At 52.0% G+C, this 20,199-nt stretch overlaps 1 protein-coding gene across 6 annotated transcripts in view; it reads right to left on the reverse strand.

The window, feature by feature from the left end:
• ACSL1 (acyl-CoA synthetase long chain family member 1) overlaps nucleotides 1–20,199 on the reverse strand; it is an 877,045-nt gene that overhangs the window by 508,683 nt on the left and 348,163 nt on the right. For all 6 annotated transcript variants that reach the window (XM_069631504.1, XM_069631500.1, XM_069631503.1 and 3 more), the window contains one exon: nucleotides 13,344–13,443. In XM_069631504.1, coding sequence (XP_069487605.1) covers nucleotides 13,344–13,443 — 100 coding nt within the window. The remainder of the gene's footprint in view (nucleotides 1–13,343; nucleotides 13,444–20,199) is intronic.

Here is a 20,199-nt window from a genome sequence, read left to right on the forward strand (position 1 = left end):
GTTCTGGGTCTTCATAAACCTCTCCATTCTCTCCATGCTGAGATGGAGCCTTTCCATGGTTTCATGGGGTACCCCTGAGCGGTCTAGCGGGGGAGAATTAGTGTCATCTAGCTGAAAACGGCTCGACCTCTCCCACAACGTCGAGGAAAGTGTCCCGTCGCCTTCCGAAAAGCCTTCCGGTGTGCTGGTGGTCCCCCCCGACTGAAGGGGGTAGTCCCTGTCTTTCTTCGGGCTTTTTCGGCGTGTCTTTCGACCTTTGCGTAGCGCTCGACGTGTCTTTCGGCGTACGCTTCTGGACGTCGGCTACAACGATCCTCGCCAAGCTCTCTGACTCGTTTGTCAGCGGAGGGCTGTGGTTTCGACATTGCGGGTGTCGATCGTTCTACGGCGGCGTGCGCTCTCTGTTGGTGCACGCCGGCCGATGGTTTGGGGGCGGCGCCCTTATTTGCCGAAAGCCCAGTCACTGGTCGTGGCTGCGGTTGCGAGAGGGGCTTCGAACCTGAACGGTCCGAGGAGGCCGCCGGTGGAACCTGCGTCTCCTTGGGCGTTGATGCTTTCTTCGTCTTCGACGAAGAGCCATGGGTTGTGTGCTTATGTGTGGTATCGTGTGCGTCAGTGTCGCCGGGGTGTTCATCCCCATAAGCAGGGCGTGAGCCGAGCCCGTCGGGGCCGGGGACAGACGAAGAGCGCGAGCGCTCTTTAGAGGGGTGTACGACTTCCGTAGCGGAGGTCGTGTTATCACGTTCCTCGTCACTGTCGGTGGTAGCAGCGGCGGGTGAAGAATCGGCCTTCGACATAGCGTAGGCCGCCCACCTCTTGACCCTACGGTCTTTTAGAGTCTTTGGTTTAAGAAGCCGACAAGCCGTGCAACCCTCCTCTTTGTGATCGAGGGGCAAGCAGCGGTTACACCGTGAATGCTTGTCCTTCCAAGTAAACTTGCCCTTGCAAAGCGGGCAAAACCTAAAAGGGTGTCTTCTCCATAGCCGAGGCAATAAATCGTGATAACGACCCCAAGGAAAAGGAAGGGGAAAAGGAAAGGCATTCTCAGAAAAGAACCAGAGATGTCCCACGACCCCACTCTCCCTACTGTATTTGGCCTGCGAGGCCAGGCCACGTGTTCGGCAACGCCGAAGGATCTCCTCCGCTCGTCCCCTCCGTCGAAGATCTTGCTCGGCAGAGACAGCTTCACAACTGCGTCGAGGGAGGGATCGATGTGTTATAATTAAATAGGAAAACGACCAAAGGTCGAGGAGATGAAATCTGCAATGTCTCTCGAGGAGCTCCGCGTAAAGGCGACCAGTAGCTGGGCGGAAAAAAACAATCTGAGGGACCTCGACGCGTGAGGGATTGTGGGTACAACGCACGTCACTATAGGGATAGTATTTCAGACACGCCTTGTCGACGTCCCTTTTCGACTACGAAAAACAAAATGCAATACTCCGCAGTGACCACTGGATGTCGGACCTATGCACAGCATGTGATTCTAAGCAGATTAACAAACATCAGAAATATACATATACACACACACACATATATATATACATATATACATATACACACACATATATATATACACACACACACACCAATTTTCTGCCAGTAGGACTACAGAAAACCTTGCAGAAACGTAAGCTGCAATCGCATAAGAAATTCTGTAGAGGGGCAGGCTGGGAGGGTTCGATGTGGAATACGTCAGAGGAACATCCCATCGAAAGAACGTAAGTAACTTGTTCTTCGAGGGGATTGTGTCCTCTGACGTATTCCACATCTATGACAGACTAACTAAGCAGTACCAACGTATGGAGGTGGGAAAAGAATTTTAGAATGCCCAATCAAATTGCTGAATATAGGACTGCCTTACCAAAAGCCAAATCCTGCCCATGGATGGAGTCCAGGCAATAGTGTCTCACAAAGGTATGGACAGAAGCCATTTGGCTGCATCGCAAATACTGCGAATTGGAACGCCCCTCAGTTGAGCCGTCGAAGCAGCCACACCCCTAAGTAGAGTGAGCCCGTAAGCCTACTGGAGGGTCCTTACCCGCCAAACGATAACACTCAAGAGATTGTTAAAATGATCCATCTGGATAAGGTCTGCTTGTAAACAGCCTGACCTAAACGCCTTCCAGAATAACCAACAAAAAGCTGATCGTCCACTCTGACCCAGGACATCCGTGAGATAGAAACTCAAAGCTCTCCTAGGATCCAACCTATGGAGTCTCTCCTCTTCCTTACCAGGATGCGGAGGAGGATAAAACACCGGAAGAATCACCTTCTGGTTTAAATGAAATTCCGACACAACCTTCGGAAGAAAAGAAGGATGAACCCCAAGGACAACCTTGTCCTTATGGAACACCGTGAAAGGTGGCTTGGCGGAAAGTGCCTGCAACTCACTCACTCTGCGTGCGGAAGTAACCGCAACTAAAAATACAGTCTTAAATGACAACAGTCTCCACGGGCAAGAATGTAAGTGCTCAAACGGAGATGCCATTAGGAACTTTAAGACCAAATTCAAATCCCATCCCGGCACCTGGAAAGGCGATGGCAGAAACACATTAGCCCCTTTTAGAAACTGAGAAATCAAAGGGATCTTAAAATAAGAACATCCCTCAGAGGAGGGCTTAAATATGGACAGCGCCGCCAGGTAACCCTTAATGGTACCTACTTGCAGGCCCCTGTGGACTAAAGAAAGCAACAAAAGACAAACCCAAAGGAATGGAACATTGAAAAGGATCCACATTCTGTACCCTGCACCAGTCACAGAACTTTCTCCAACGGCACAGGGATTTCGTTGTGGGCCTTCTGGCCGAAAGCAACACTATCCATCACGTCTTCAGGGAGGTCCCAATCCTTATACCTCAACCTTTCAGATACCAAGCATGAAGGCTGAGAGACTTGACCTCTGGATGGAGAACCCGACCCCCCTCCTGTGAGAGCAGATCATCTCGGTAGGGAAGACGGCGTGGAGGGCAGATGGACATGTCTAGAAGGTCCAGGTACCACGCTCTCCTGGCCCATGCCGGAGCAATGAGGATCATTCGGGAACCGAACCTCCGTAACCTCAACACTTGCGGAATGACGGGGACTGGAGGAAACGAGTACAGCAGTGGGAAGGGCCACTCCACTACGAATGCGTCCCCCAAGGCTGCTCTTGGAGGAAATTCCTGCGAGCAGAAACTTTCACACTTCCGGTTGACACTGGTGGCGAAGAGATCCACTTGTGGGGTTCCCCAAAGGGCGAAGATCTCCAAAAGAACTTCCTGAGCCAGCTCCTACTCGTGAGAGACTGTGCTTTGCCTGCTCAGAGCATCCACCGCCGTGTTTTTGTGTCAGGCCAGATGAACTGCTGAGATCGAAGTCTCCTGCTGGATGGCCCAGAACCAGAGCTGCATCACCTCCCTGCACAACAGGATTGACCCTGCCCCCCCCCACCCCTTTTTGTTGAGTTAGTGCATGTTCACTGTATTGTCCGTCATAATCAGGACATTCTTCCCCCGCACAGACGGCAGAAAAGCCGAAAAGCCTTTAGGGCTAGCCTGACAGCCCGCAGCTCTAACTGATTGATGTGGAGTCTGGACTCCAACGGCTGCTGGCTGTCAGTTCGTTGGCATGAGCTCCCCACCCCGTGAGGTATGCGTCCGTCACGATAGTCACCTCTGGCCATGGTTGCCAAAAACGGAGCACCCTTCAGATTTCCTTCGACGGCCCACCGCAGAAGGTCATGTGCGACCGAGGGCGGAATCTGAACGTGATCCGACATCCTGTTGGAGAACTGCGACCACTGCATCTTGAGAGCCCACTGCAGCGATCTTATCCGCAACCTGGCCTCTGGCACCAGAAGAATGCAGGATGCCATGAGGCCGAGCAACCTCAAGAACTCGAACGCTGGGAGACTCTGGGTAAGTTGAAACTTGTGCACCATCTGCTGAATGTGGTGAGCCCTCACCTGGGGAGGAAAACACTGCCCCGGGGACGTGTCGAGCACTGCTCCGATGTACTGGAGCCGCTGAGTTGGTGTCAAGTGAGACTTCAAGTTGAGGGAGAAGCCCAGCTTGTGAAGGGAATGGCAGGTGACTGACAGATGATCCAGGACTTGCTCGGGAGAGCGCGCTCTGATCAACCAATCGTCCAGCTAGGGGGTAGACGTGAATCCCCCTTTCCTGAGATACGCTACCACCACCACCACCATGAGCTTGGTGAAAACCCTAGGGGCGGAGGTCAATCCAAAAGTGCGAGTCGCCAACCGCGAACCTCAGGTACTTGTGCTTGGGATGGATCGGCACATGAAAATAAGCTTCCTTGAGGTCGAGACACCAACCAGTCCTGAAGTTGAAGGGCCTGGAGGACTTGAGAAAGAGTAACTATCTTGAACTTGTCCTTCCTGAGGAGCTTGTTCAAACCGCGCAGGTCCATGATGGGTCTCAATCCTTCGTCTTTCTTCGAAATTAAAAAATAAGGGGAATACCATCCCTTGTTCCTCTCCGCTACAGGCACCAGTTCTATAGCGCCTTTCTCCAGCAGGGCTTGAATTTCCTGCGCAAGGATCGGATCCGGACTCTCCAAAGAGAGGTTCCCTGGTGGATTGTCGTGAGGCCTCTGCCAGAAATGAAGACAGTAGCCGTGGGCTATGATCTCCAGAACCCACACATCTGAAGTAATGGCACGCCATTTTACAAGATGCTGCCCCAGTCTTCCCCCCAAATGGAGAAGCATGGGCCTCATGACTGAGCTGAAGCGGTTGCGGCAGTGCCTGAGGGCAAAGAGGCAACTGCTTGCACGGCCTTGGCGCCTCGAGTACCTTGTTTTCCACCTCTGGCACTCCTACGGTTGCCCCTTTGACTAGCAGCTCCTTGATTTACTAAAGGACGAATAATATCGAAAGGAACCTCCCCTCCATTGCTGCTCCCTGGGACGAAAAGGCAGAGGATTGGCAGACTGCAGCGCCCAACGACTTCGCTGCAGCTTTGGCGGTCTGCAACCTCTCAAGACTCTCCTCAGCCTTGCTGCCAAAAAGATGTTCACCATCAAAAGGCATGTTGAGGAGGCGGGCCTGCACATCAGGAGCAAAACCCGACTTCCGCAACCACGCAAACCTGCGTATTACGGTGCTCGCCGCCATGGACCGGCTGACACAATCAACCATGTCCAGACCCGCCTGAAAGGATTCACACAAGGCATCCTTGCCCTCCTGCACGATAGCAAGGAAACCATCCCGTTCCTCCCCTTCGGGAATATGATCAGCCGCTAGGGAAGGGAGTAGTTTACCTGTAACTCCATTTCTCCAGCGTTGGTATCTTTCATGGATTCACATGCTTAGAATATTCCCCGTCGTCAGACTGGGAACCCTCGGTACACAGTCGTTTCCTATAGGAAAAAACTTCCGACACTTGTGTGTCCTATTCACATCTACGTCCTCCCCGGGGACGTCCACGCACGCCCCATAGGACGTAATGGTATATAAGCCCCGCCCCCGCGGGTCCCGTCAGATTTCGACCCCTGCAAAGAAGAAAGGGGAAACCTGTTTATGCACATACATTGCATTCCGGGGAGGCTGGTGGGCGCATGTGAATCCATGAAAGATACCAACGCTGGAGAAATGGAGTTACAGGTAAGAAACTACTCCCTTCTCCAGCATTTTATCTTTCATGGATTCACATGCTTAGAATAGATTGTATAGCAGTATCCTAGAAGGAGGAGGTGAGAATGCAATGCAACATACATTACAAAATTAAACCACTCCCAGTCCAAATATATATATATATACACGTAAGCAGTAGCATATTTATATTAAGGCGATACATCAAGGAAAAAACCAAACATCGGCAAGGTAAAAGACAACAGTTTCACCATTTGGCTTACCTCATTGAAAAAGATGGCGCAGCACTGCCCTCCCCATCTGTACTTCATCCGCATGCTGCCTTTCCAGGCAGTAATGGCGTGTGAACGTGTGTGGGACAGACCACGCCGCCGGCTGGCAGATGTCTGTCAGAGGAATTCCTGCCCATAGCGTCGCGGAGGAGGCTGTCGATCTCGTCGAATGGGCTCTAGGGTGCCCTTGTAGGGGTCTCCCGGCCTTGCTGTGACTAAAAGCGATTGCCGATGAGACCCATCGGGCCAGTCCTTGCTTGGAGATTGCCCTTCCTCTCGTCGACGGACCATATGCAATGAACAGCTGTCTGGTAGTTCTGAGTTCTTGCGTTCTTTGCAGATAAAACTTTAACGCTCTTTTCACATCGAGCGTATGAAGGGCCTTTTCCGCCGTCGACGACGGGGTCGCAAAGAAAGTAGGGAGAGCAATGGTCGAGTGCTTGTGATAGATCGTCGGTACTTTCGGGATGAAAGTAGGATTAGTTGATAGTATCACTTTATCTTTAAAGAATCTCATATATGGAGGGTCTATGACTAATGCCTGTAATTCCGACACTCTTCTAGCTGACGTAATGGCAATTAAGAAAGCCAGCTTCCACGATAGGAACTGCATGGATGAAGAGGACATTGGTTCGAAAGGGGGTTTCATTAAAGCCGCCAACACCACATTTAGACTCCACGACGGTGGGAACCGTTTCGTAGGGGGGAAAGTTCTAAAGAGACCCCTCATGAAATGTTTCACCAGTCTGTCACTGAATAATGGTGAAGACTGTCTTCTCCTTGTAAACCTTGAAATGGCCGCCAAGTGCACTTTGATGGACGATGATGACAGCCCACTCTCAGCTAGGTGAAGAAGATACGGAAGAATTTGTTCAGGGGTTACTATTAAAGGCTGGATTTCGTGCTGTGTTTGACACCACGTACAGAACCTTCGCCATTTGCATATGTATGATTTGTTAGTCGAAGGGGCCCTAGCCGCCTGCAGAATTCTCCGGCAATCCGACGAGACTTTCAAGCTGCCAAACTCTGAAAAGTCAGGAGCCATGCTGTTAAGTTGAGGCTGTCCGGATTGTGGTGCCACACCGTTCCCTTGTCCCTGGACAGTAGGTTCGGCACTTTCTGGAGAGTTATAGGCTGTTCCAACGACAGATGTAGGAGGTCGGAAAACCATGGTTGTCTCGGCCAATACGGTGCCACTAGAATGACCCGGCATTTGTACCTGCGAATCCCCTGGATTGTCCTCCGTATAAGGGGGAACGGAGGGAAAGCGTACAGGGATTTGTCCGTCCAAGGAAATGAGAACGCTTCCCCCAGGGATCCATTTTGAGGCCATCTGCTCGCGAACTGTTCGCATTTCCTGTTTTCTTTCGTTGCGAAGAGGTCGATTGAGGGGGTCCCCCACCTTTCAAAGATTATTTGTAGCTGACCGGTGTCCAGCTCCCACTCGTGTATTTGAGCCATTGTCCTGCTCAGGGAATCCGCTTGCACATTCTTCACACCCGGGAGATGGTAAGCCACTAAGGATATGTTGTGTTTCAACGCCCAGTGCCAGATCTTTTGAGCTTCCGCTGAAAGGGTCCTGGATCTGGTGCCGCCTTGCTTTATCAAGTAAAACATGGCTGTCGTGTTGTCTGTGAGCACTCTTACTTTTGATCCTTTGATATGTGGACGGAATGATTTCAAGGCCCATCTCACTGCCCTCAGTTCCAGCACGTTGATGTGTAGGTGCGATTCGGTCGAAGACCATCTGCCCTGGGTTTGAAGATCGTTCATGTGTGCTCCCCAGCCCATCAGGGAGGCGTCCGTGATGGTGTTCTGAAATTCCGGCTCTTGTAGAGGAACCCCTCTGTCCAGGTTGTGAAAGATTTTCCACCATTGGAGGGATCTGATGACACCCTCGTCGTCGACGGTTATCCTGTCTGACCACCGGCCCGTGGCCTGCTTCCATCTGTCCGACAGGAACTCCTGTAGAGGCCTCATGAACAATCGGCAGTTTGCTACCAGGTGGATGCACGAAGCCATGGAACCCAGGACTGCCACATATTTTCTCACGGAAAATGTGCTCTGTAGGCGAAGTTGACTCGTCAGTTGTTCGATCTTCAATATCCTGTCTAGGGACGGTTTCACTATTCCCGGTGGGTTTCGAATTGAGCTCCCAAGAACTTCAAGCTCCTTGAGGGCTTTAGAGAAGACTTTTCGAAGTTCACTGCGAACCCCAGTCGTTGCAGAAGTTGTAAGGTGGCTTGTACGCTGTCGTTGGTCGACGCTGGGGAGGATCCCCTCACAAGCCAGTCGTCGAGGTACGGGTATACATGATGCCCTCCCTTTCGCAGCCAGGCTGCCACAGGTGCCAAACATTTTGTAAACGTTCTTGGGGAGGACTTTAGACCAAATGGGAGCACTGCAAATTGGTAGTGTGTCCGACCTACCATGAACCTCAGAAACCTCCTGTGTTTTTGACACACCGGAAAGTGGAAGTACGCGTCCTGTAGATCTAGTGACGCCAAAAAAATCGTCCCTTTGGACGGATCTGATCACCTCCTGGAGTGTAAGCATTTTTAATTTTTGACTCTGTAGGGTCTTGAGGTCTCGCAGGTCGAGAATAGGGCGCCATTTTCCGTTTGGCTTCTTTACCACAAAACACCGTGAGTATACCCCTAGGCCTTTCTGCGATGCAGGGACTAATTCGATGGCGCCTTTCTGTAACCCGAGTGTTACTTCCTGCCGCAAGATGTTTAGATGCGGCTGGGATAGGTGTATTGGTGGACATTTTGGAGGTTTGCATTTGAATAGTAGGGAATGTCCGTACCTCACAGTGTCCAAAACCCACTGATCTGTTGTGATGGTCTCCCATTCCTCGATGAAGCTTGACACTCTTACTCCCATGACGGTAACGCTTCCCGTCATTGCTGGTCTTTCTGTTTGCTCGTCGACGACGAATAAGTTGGTCGTCTCTGGCAAAACTGGAAGTTTCTACGCCGGTTTGAGGTCTGAGAGGCACGTCTATATCCTTGGGAAGGATACGCTGATCTACCAAAAGATCTATCTCTGGTTGCTGAGAATCTTGAGTTTCCAGATGCTCCTCTAAAGGGACGAAAAGAACGAAAGGGCTTACCACTCTGGAGAGAACCCAACGAGCGTGCTGTATCTGAGTCCTCCTTCATGCCCTTCAAGGCCTCGTCCACCTTTTCTCCGAAAAGAAGATCACCTTTGAAGGGCATGTCCAAAACTTTATACTGTACTTCGGGTCTGAAGTTGGTGCACTTAAGCCAAGCCTGGCGTCTTAGAACAACACCGTTATTTATTGGTTTAAAACCCGAATCTGCCAGGTCCACCGCTATGTTAATAGCATGATTCGATGCTTCTTCGCCTTCTCGAACCAGGGACATCGCCGTTCTTCTATATTCTTCTGGGAGGTGGTCCAGGATAGGTGCCAGTCTGTGCCACATCTCCCTGTCATATCTGGCCACAATCGCCAGGGAGTTAGCTGCTTTCACCGTTGAGGCCCCCACAGAAAGAACCTTCTTACCAAACACGTCTTGGCGCCTCGCCTCATTATCTGGAGGGGTAGAGCATTTATGTTGGGCCTTTGCTTTTCTCGTCGCCGCCGACGACACCACAGAGTCCGGTGTAGGTTGAGCCGAAAGACACTTCGGTGTAGAGTCTGGTACTTTAAATTTCTTTTCAATGCGGCCTTTGACAGCCGGCTCAGAAAATGGGTGACGCATGGTTTGAACACCTTCTTTCCAGGGTATTGAGAATATTGAGCGTCTACTCTTGCCCATATGGTCAAAAAGAAAACAGTCCTTTTTCTCCTCCTGTTGGACCAGGCCAAACTCCTTGCACGCTTTTTCCATCATAGAATGAAAGGCACCTATATCGTCCGGTGGTGACGGGTGAGTGGGACTCTTTGGCGTTTCCATTTCCACATCCGACACCCAGGATGGATCCCTAGATGGTGAGGGATATATCTGACGCTGACCCGTGGTCAGATAGGGAGTCCGAAAGCTCACCTTCCCTCCTGGACTGCTGGAGTAGTTGGAACCCCGATCAATCTGGTCGGGCGGTGTGAAGGGCCGGGCTCGTCGACGGGGGGTGTCGACGGTACAGGTGGAAGCCTTTCGTCCAGCGATTTCAGCAGCGAGTGTAAGGAGGACAGTACCTCCATGGACAGGGTCGCCTGAGAGCTTGGAGGTTGGGTAAACACCTGAGAGCAGGTTGCTCTTGATGGAAACCTGGCTCGTAGACCGAGGTCCTCCGGGCTCACAATTCTGAAGCCGTCGTCTTCTTTCGAGGCAATTGACGCTGCCTGTTCCTGTAGCAATGTGTCAGGCAACCCCATATCAAATACTTTTGGTCTCCAGGCCAGAACTTCCGTCGACGAGGACATCGTCGCCGAAGTCGTTGCTGGGTTGATGACGGGTGAAATCGACTGCGTCAGCGGCAGTGAGGACACAGACTGGTTCGTCGTCGTCGACGTTGGGCCTGCAGGTGGTTTAGGCGGTCCCGCCTTCACAGCGCTCTCCCTGCGTTTATCCGAATCTCTACTCATGGCTGATCTGTGTTGATCGCCCGAGGAGGATTTAGGCCTCTCCTTTCCTTTCTTCGACGAAGTTGACGAAGATGTCTTTCTTGCAGAGTCTTTAGAAGAGTCCTTAGAAGAGTGACTTCGTGGAACATCCTTTTCCGCAGGTCGTGACTTCTTAGCCGGAGGTTCCGACGAAGTTGAGCGTCAAGGGGCTCCTGATGTTTTCGCAGAGGCCACGCTGCGCACAGAGCCCACCTCTGACTGAGGGTACGCTCCCGCACCGTCATTTAACCAGGATACCAGCCGTCGATTTCGATCCTTCAGGGTTTTCTGGGAAAAACCTTTACATATTTCACACTGGTCTGCCGAGTGGTGAGGGTGGAGGCAATAAATACAGTCTAAATGGCCGTCCCCCTCGTAAACCTTCTTCAATCCGCACGTGGCACACGGGCGAAATAGAGTTTTTCCCGACATTCCGATAAAATTAACAAACTCACAGGAGTTCGACAATTCGACAAAATCTAGCAGTAGAGACTACGCGAGGAGATCCCACTATCTTTGGAGACGGTTGAAATCTGACGGGGCCCGCGGGGGCGGGGCTTATATACCATTACGTCCTATGGGGCGTGCGTGGACGTCCCCGGGGAAGACGTAGATGTGGATAGGACACACAAGTGTCGGAAGTTTTTTCCTATAGGAAACGACTATATATGTGTACCGAGGGTTCCCAGTCTGACAGGGAATATTCTAAGCATGTGAATCCATGAAAGATCCAATGCTGGAGAAATACAGTTCCACAGCGTGTGCGTGAAACGAGACAAGGCACAAACGGAGTTGGCAGCCTGAAGCGCCATACCCCCAGAAGAAAATACCTTCTTCGGCCAGCCGTCAAAACGTTTGTCGTCCCTATCAGGAGGGATGGTAGTGTACGATGCCTGCTTTGCGGGGGCCTTAGCCGCCTGCACCACCAAACTTTCCGGAGTGGGGTGCATGGTCAAGTAGCAGGGGTCACCACTGGCTGGGCGACACTTCTTCGGCAAGGACTTGCTCACTGCCGGGAGACTCTCTGGAGAAAACAAAGCCGCAGCCACCCTTCTCGGCAAGGCCATATGGAATGGCACCACCGGGTCAGTTGGTGGACCATAGTCCAGGATATCAGTCGGGTCATCCTGCTGAAAATCCCCAGAGGGGGCAGACCACCCCATGTAATCCGTGACCCTCGACATCAGGCGCTGATAAGAGGAGTCGGCATGCGTGCCAGCCTCAGGCCTACCAAATTCCACCTCCAGAGAGGTGTTGAGCTCACTGGCGTCATGCAATAACTGGCGCAGGTCCTCAAACTGGCTATGACCAGAAACAATGTCATCAGGGACCTCTGCAGGAACTACACCCTCCTCAGACCCCTCATCCACCTCAGAAATATAATCCGGAGGCTGGAAAGAGGGAACCGAAAAAGGAACAAAGACATATTTTGCCTTAGCCCAGAGCCTTTCAAGGGGGTTCCCCGCACCACGAGGCATCCCCGACAAAGCTGCCTCGAAAGGCGATTGAATCAGCGTTGACGTTGAGCGCGGTGCCGACAGCGTCAACACAGGCCTCGAGGGCGGAGCCCTGAGCGTGTCTCCACAGCCTGGGCGGTGATGGCGTCGACGTCTTCCTCGGAGGCGGGGCCTCAAGAGTCCGTCGACGACCTTGGCGCCGCCGGTGTCAATGTCTTCTTTGAAGACATCACAGATTCACGCGATCTCGATGGCGTCGAGGACCGAGACCTGGAACGGGCATGTCTAGAGCGACCATCCTTGTCCGACCGGGACCTCGAAGGTGCCCGGTGGTCGCGACGACTGCTCGAGCCCGAAGGCGAGCGAGCAGAGTCTCTAGCACGGCCACAACTGGCATCCTTAGACGGCGCAGACGGACCAGAGCCCTGCGATTGAAAAATCGCCAACATCTCCTTTCGGAAGGAATCCCATTCCTCAGGAGTGGAATGCTTTTTGGGACAAGCAACCCGGCGACGGGCGGATTCCTCGGACGAGGAAGGCGACCGGTGACGGCGCTTCCTGGAGTGCCTCGAAGAGGCAGAGGAATGGCGAGACCGACTCCCAGACCGAGAACCCCCAGACTCCCGACGACGATGCAGAGAGTCGCCCCTCGAATCGTCCAGCGAAAGACCAGTGGAACGCGACTTCCGGGGCTTGGACACCTTACCGACCGACAGCTTCTTCTTACGCTCCCCGCAAGACCTTCGATGTGAGCAATTGGCATTAGACACAGTCATCCGTATCATGGTCCTCCCCGAGGCACCAGAGGCAAGCATCGTGCGTATCCGTCAGCGACATCTTGGAGCCCGCACACCCGACGCTTCTTAAACCCGGACCGCGGGGTGGAAGAAGCCGAAGACGACATACCGATAGCAATGAAGAAACAGGTTCGAAGAACCAAAAGAACAGCATTCAGTAGAATCGAGGCGCGCCAAGATCTCCGAAGCGAACAGGTTCGCTGAAAAAACCGAACTGAGGCTACGGGTGTCGTGCGTCCTACTTATAACAACCGGTGATGTCGGCTCGACGGAGGCCCTCGAGGACAGCGTATCGATGCAGGAGCCGAATGATTTTCTGAAGCAGCACAGCTGTGGTGATTACTGTCATACATATGGAATACGTTGGAGGACCCAATCCCCTTGAAACACATATCCAGGAGTGGAGACCATTTTCCCAAACTAAATATTCCATAATGGTATGATAAAAAAATACTGATACTGTACAGGTTTGTGCATTTTCCCTCACCATGCCAGAGTATCCCCAGTTTACCTCTACTTCGGAACAACACCATTTACCATGAATCGCACAACTAGAAATTAGACCAATGTTTAAGTACCAGGTGTATCACTTTATTCTATTAAATCACTGTATGTACGCCTCTGAAAATAGTTGAAAGAAAAATGTTAACATACCTTTGTTTATAATATAACTGATGGCTTCAGCTCCCAGAGTATCATAAAGTGGCACAGTCACCATTGAGTAAGTGTAGCAGGCAAGCTCAGTAATCACCCACTACAAGCAGGAGAAAAAAGACAAGTCAGTAAAACTATAATTACTCTAGGTGTGGTATAGAATTGCAATGTTCCCACACCTTTAACACTCCACTTACAATACAGTTCCCCACCTTTCTTAATACAAAAAGGGAAACATGGGCAGACTTTACAGACAGAAGGGCAAAGTGATCCGTCACCTTAGCATATTTTACACAGCCTTTCACTACGTTTCAGTTTGGACAATTTGGTAACCCAATGCAAAATGCTAGTACACCCAAAAAGTGAAATCAAGATGGTGGCTGGCTGGTTGCACATAAGCCTCTTGGGATCTGGCGAAATATCACTAATCTGCTACCTACACCAACACACATGAAGCCTATTCCACACAGATGTCTCCACCCTTCTGATTGTCAAAATACTGGATAGCATTAATATTTCCTAACATCTCACGGATGCTGAAGCATCCCAATGTCCTCCACACCCCTTTTGGTTAGTAGGTCTGCCAAAATTGTTTGAGTCAAACCAGTATTTGGATAAGCTCAAACTCTATGCCAATTTCCTTATGGGCTGCAAAGTTTGGGGCTGAACCAAGGAGTGCCAAAAGCTTTTTCACAAGATAGTTTTCTTCTCTTTGAATACCTCCTTGCTTAGCAAAACCCCAAATTGCTGCACCATAGGAAACTGCCCCCACTGTCGGTGCTTTATAAATTATTTTTTATAATAGTATGTGGTTGCTGTATAATAAAGCTAGATATTCCCAAATGATTGAGTGCCAATTGATTTGGGGAATGAGCCTCTTCCGAGAAGCTTTCTGAAAAGTAGATCCAGAGGTAACCAAAGGAACAAACCCTTGGGGTTGCTTTAGCATCACACCACATTGCGGTAAATTTCAACTTTCTTCTTCCCCTGTAACATGCTGCGATGGTCGATTTGTTAAGAGTTCACATGAAAACCTAAAATCGCTCAAAGCTGGCAAATGTGTTAATTAAAATTTGCAAGGCTCTGGGTGAGCGAGTGATGAGGACGGAATCATCAGCATAAACTAAAGCCGGAACCGCCATGCCTCCAATTTTAGGCACATCAGCCTTACATTCCACCAACACATTTAGTAAGGAACAAGTTACTTACCTTTAACTGTTCTCCAGCATGGGTCTGGCATGGATTAACATCCTCATGAATATTCCCCGTCAGGCTGGAAATCCTTGGTAAAGAAAAAAAAATCAGTTTCAGTTCTGAACCGTCTTTCTCCTAGCAACCAATCACTGGTCTCTGGGTCATACTGCCCTCTACCTAAGCCCCTCTGGCAGCCATCTTAAGATTTGGTAGCACGTAAAGTGGAATTAGGACCAAGAGAAGAGCCGCAGAGGGGTAGGCGGGAGGGTTTGCATGTGAATCCATGCCAGACCCATGCTGGAGAACAAGTTACAGGTAAGTAACGTGGTTCCTTCTCCAGCATGGGGTCTGGCATGGATTCACATGAATAAAGAATACATAGCAGTACACACATGCACAACCACGGAGGTGGCAAGGCTCAACATTAAGCATCTCTTACCTCCTCACCAGGATCACCTTCAAGCGAACAGTTTGCGCAGCACTGCTTGGCCAACTCTTGACTCCTCCCTGGAATCCCTGTCGATGCAGTAGAATCTGCACGTAGCCGCCCAGCAAATGTCCAGCAGGGGCACACCAGACAATAACGCTGTAGTTGCAGCGATCGCTCTGGCCGAATGGGGCTCTCATTCAGTCAGGCAGCGGTCAGTTTGCCACCCGGTGACAATAGGTGATGCTGCCCGAGAGCCACCTGGAAATTGAAGCCTTAGAGAGGGCCTTCCCTGGTTCATAGAGCCAACGTTAACGAAAATCTGCAACGTCTTCCGGAAACTCTTTCTGCGGTCCACATAGAACGTCAGCACTCTAGACACAAATAGCGAGTGCAAAATCCTCCCAGCCGGCGACAAATGAGTCCGAAAAAAATACAGGCAGCACAAGGGCTTGTTTAGATGAAAGTCCGACAGCACCTTGGGCATGAAAGAGGGGTGCATCCGCAGCACTACTCTCGTCTCATGGAATGTCAAGTAAGTGGTTTAAAAGAGGGCCTGTATCTTTCCCACTCATCATGCAGAGGTGATGGCCACATGAAAAGCTGTTTTCCACGACAGAAACTTCAGTGGCACCGAATGCATAGGCTCAAAGGTGGGATCCATGAGGCTAGTCAACTCCACATTGAGCTCCCACGCCTGGGCGGGAGCCTTAACAAAAGGAAAAGTCCTTAGACAAACTCCTTAACCAGAGGGTGTGACCACAGCCACAACCGTCCCCGAGATGTGATGTAGCGGGAGAAAGCCGCCAGATGAACCTTGGAGGAAGCATGGGACAGTCCAGCCATGGCCAACTACTGCAAATACGGCAGTACCTACAGAGCTGTGACTCAGAGGATCGATCTTCTGTGCACGGCACCAAACGGTGAACCTCTTCCATTTATGTCCATAGCATTTAAGAGTAGACCATGCTCTGGCCTTGGCAAGCACATCCTTGCAGTCTGCTGGAAGATCACAGCCCCCGAATTCTAACGCTGTAGGAGCCAGGCCTGGAGGTTCAGCGATCCTGGTTTGTGGTGCAGAATTGCACCTCCTTCCCTGGCAAGAAGATCTGCGACCACCGGATGCTTGACTGGAGGGGCCGCTGACATGTCGAGAAGGTCCGGGTACCATATCTGCCTTGGCCATGCTGGTGCGATGAGGATCATCTTGCACCGGGACTGTCTGAGTTGATTGACTAAACGAAGAAGCACCAGTGGCAATGCATACAGAAACAGGCCGTCCCAGGGGAATGAGAATGCGCCCACAATGCTCCCCACACCTGGGGAAACCTGCTGGCGAACCTCCGGCACTTGGTGTTTGTCACAGTCGCAAAAAGATCTGGGGATTACCCCATCTGCAGAACAGGCAATCCACTTGGTCCTGACGAAGCTCCCATTCGTGACAAGAACGCAGCTCCCTGCTGAGAGAGTGTGACGGTGTTCTTCACTCCTGCCAAGTGAAACGGGATGAGGAACATCCCCTGGGTGACGGCCCAGTGCCACAGTTCCTACACTTCTTTGGAGAGTGCCAGGGACCTGGTGCCCCCCTGTTATTGGATGTAGAACATTGTGGTGGTGTCCGTGAAGACCCGCACAACTTTGCCCTTGAGGGATGGAAAGGAAGACTGGAGGGCCAAAACGCTGCCTGCCGCTCCAACACTTATGTGCAATGCCTTCTCCTCCGGCAGCCACAGGCCTCTTGCATGAATACTTCCGGCGTGAGCTCCCTATACTTAGAGAAGTGTCTGTCGTAACAGTCTCCTGGTAAGGTGGGGTCTGGAAATCCGCACCTCCGGACAGATGTGCGCAAACTCCCCACCACTGTATTGCTTGACGGAAACTCTTGTCGGGTGTGATCTTGTCCTCGAAGCTTCCCGCTACTTTTATCCAATGGGCATCAAGGAACTCCTGTAATGGGCGTATCCGTAGCCTGCACAATCGAATAAAATATATGCATGACATCATGCAGAGCAGAGACTTGATGGATCTCACCCTTGCGATCTTCATGGCCAACAGCCATTGTACCTTGCCCAAGATGGCCGCTATCCTCTCCTCCGGAGACGCTAGGTACGACACACTTGAGTCGGGAACCCAGAAACAGCACGTCCTGTGATGGAGTCAAGCAGGACTTTGCGTAGTTCACCGAGAACTGCAGATCCACCAGGAGCCAGACGCTCCTCGCTGTGTGGTCGACAGCAATGTCCTTTGAGCTTGCCCAGATGAGCCAGTTGTCCAGATAAGGGTACACATGGATCCCTCTTAGACGCAGTTGTGTCGCTAGCGGTGCCAGGCACATGGTGAAAACACTTGGCAACGACTTCAATCCGAAGGGAAGGGCCCTGAAGTGGTAATGTTGCCTTTGAACCACGAAGCGAAGAAACTTGCAGTGCCCCTTGTGGATGGGGATGTGAAAGTAAGCATCCTCCAAGTCCAGCGACTATAGGAAATCCCCCTCTTCTAGCTGTCCTGGAACGTGTTGAAGAGTCATCAAACAAACTTTTGGAACCCGATTTACTTGTTCAGACAATGGAGGTCTAGGATGGGTCTTTTTGACGAGGAAGTAACGAGATTACACTCCAAAGCCCCTGAGCCTCCATGGGAAAAGCTCTATTGTGCCCTTTCGCAGCATGGCTCGCACCTCCAACAGCAGCAGAAGAACATGGTTTTCCTGCCGGGCCACTGGTGGTATTTGGGGACACATTCGTTGAAATTCCATGGTGTGTCCGTTGGTGAGAGCGTCCAGCACCCAACTGGCAGTGGAGATGGTCTTCCACGCACGGACAAAGTTCGCCAGATGGCCTCCCACCGGGGTGCATGGGTGGGGGCCCGACGCCATGCCCGGTTCAATCCCGTTTTGACATTGAGGGGCCACCTTGAGTCCTTGGCGACAGACGTCCTCCAGATTTGGCACAGACCCTGTAGGTCTCTTGGGCCGAAGATGGGAGGGCTGACGGTAGGACGAAGCTCCTCCAGCAAATCCCTTGGAAGAACCATAGGATTTCCCGCGGGAAGTCTAAAAAGATGGCAGTTGTCGCTGAAGCATGCCCAAGGCACGAGCCGTCTCTGTGTCCACCTTAATGGCTTGAAGAGACTCATCCACGGTCTTCCTGAACAAATTGTCTCAATCGAAGAGCATGACCAACACCTTCGACTGAACATCCTGGCGAACATTTGTGGACCTTAGCCCGCCCCACCAAATAAGGCAAACACTTTTGCCCATCTGGCGGAACCCTGTGTCAGCGATATCCGTGGCCACCGTAATGGCGTGGACCGATGCCACCTTGCCTTCCTGTAGAATCTCCAAAGCTTCCACCCTCTTGTCGTTGGGAAGGAAGTCCAGGATGGGAGCAATCTTGAACCAAACATGCCGGTCGTAACGAACCACAATGGTGAGAGCGTTGCTGCCGTTGATGGCAGTCGCTGCCGACGTGATAACTTCTCCCCATGGCATCCAACTTCTTCCCCTCACTGTCTGGGGGGGGGGGGGCTGCCGAAGAGAATCCCGAAGACGACTTCTTGGCTGCTGCCGAAACCACAGAGTCCGGAGACGGTTGGGACCGCAAGCACCTAGGCGCAGAGTCTGACACCCTCTACTTCTCGGAACGGTCTCTCTTCGCCGGGGCCGAGGAAGGGTTCTTCATGAGGGACAACCCCTCATCCCAAATGTCATCCAACAGCAGGATCAAAATAACTGTTCCCTTCGCCTCGCAGCACTGGTATAGGAAACTCTTCTCCTCAGGGATAAGCTGAAATAGCTTTGAGGCCCTGGAGATCATGGCATGGAACAAGCCTATCTCGTCGGGCGGTGAAGATCTGGGAGGCGGGGAATTGCTGTCGTCCATTCCAGTGCCCGTCGTCGCCGTGTCGGGATCCGTCTCATCCCTCGGGGGGAGGGGTGGTGGGCCGAATTGAGGAGAGGGCGGCGAGGGCGACAAGGAGGCAGGGGTGAACTCCCTTTCTTGAGCAGTGGTTCCCCAGATGGTACCGGCGCCAAGGGAGGAGCCATCTGTGCAAGAGGCATCCTCGTCCGGATCTCCACGCATAGAGTAGGTCGAGGTGGTTGCGGCCTAGGTTGGTCCTCCAGGCCCTCCACGTCCTGCTGCTCCTTGTCAGTCTGCTCGTCACCTTCATCGGGATCCTCACCGAAGGGCCTGTTCTCGATGCATCAATCCTCCTGGGAGGTCTGGAGGTTAAGCTCCCCGTCTGAGGAGATATCTGTGCCCTGGAAGGCTACCGTGCCCCTCCCTTCTCTGTGACCCAGGTGCACGGTTTTGGCAAAATGTTGATAGGCATCTTCTCTGGCGTCTTTTCAATGGGTTGAAAAGAGGATTCCCTCCTAGCAGGCAGGGATACTCTTGCCTTTGGGGCCGCACCCGGCAGGTCTGCCACAGTGGCCTTCACGAGGGTCGCCACCACTCCTTCGATGGAAGGCTGGGCTTTCGGCGGATGTACCTGGGCCTTCACGGCCTTGGTTGAGCCTGCGGATTTATGGGAGGGTCTGAGCCCCGCTCCCCCATGGCATTCTCCAGAGGGCCTGTCTAGGTCTTCTCAAAGAGTTTGCCCGGATGGTGCGATTTCCTCTTCGAAGATCCTGAACGTTGGCTCATGATTGACGCCGGAGACTCTGCACTCGCCGCCGAGGAGCCTGTTGCAACGGCCCTCCCGGTGACAGTGGACTTGCGGTGCTTAGCCTTTTGTTGGACCAAGGAGGGAGGGGCGCCCTAAAAGGTCTTAGAAGACCGCTCACCTTTCTTCTGGGCAGGAGAGGCATGCTCCCAGGACTCACCCAGAGCAGGGGCCTTGGCCTGCAGCAATTCCTTGAGCGGCCTGCGCTGATCGTTCAGCGTGTGGGGCACCATATCCTGACAAGACGCACAGACATCCTCCACGTGCGTCGGGTCTGAGTGCAGGCAGTAGGCACAGAGAATGTCAGTCGTCCGAAAAGACATTCCGTAAGATGCAGCAAATCTTGAAAAGGGGCACAGAGTCCTTCTCATCCGAGATGCTGATGTGGTCCGACACACGGTATAGGCCTTGAAGAAGCTTCTGTTCTGGAATCCTCCACGAAATAACTCAACGAAATTCACCCTTGAGGGGCATGAAGAATCCAAAAAACGGGTCCCCGTTAATCAGAAGGTGGATCGATGGAGCGCAAGGGTCAATTGACCGAAAAAAATAGAACACTTCGAAAAAGCA

The sequence above is a fragment of the Ambystoma mexicanum genome, chromosome 6q, assembly GCF_040938575.1.
Source record: "Ambystoma mexicanum isolate Mex_15411 chromosome 6q, UKY_AmexF1_1, whole genome shotgun sequence".
Classification (NCBI taxonomy): Eukaryota; Metazoa; Chordata; class Amphibia; order Caudata; family Ambystomatidae; genus Ambystoma; species Ambystoma mexicanum.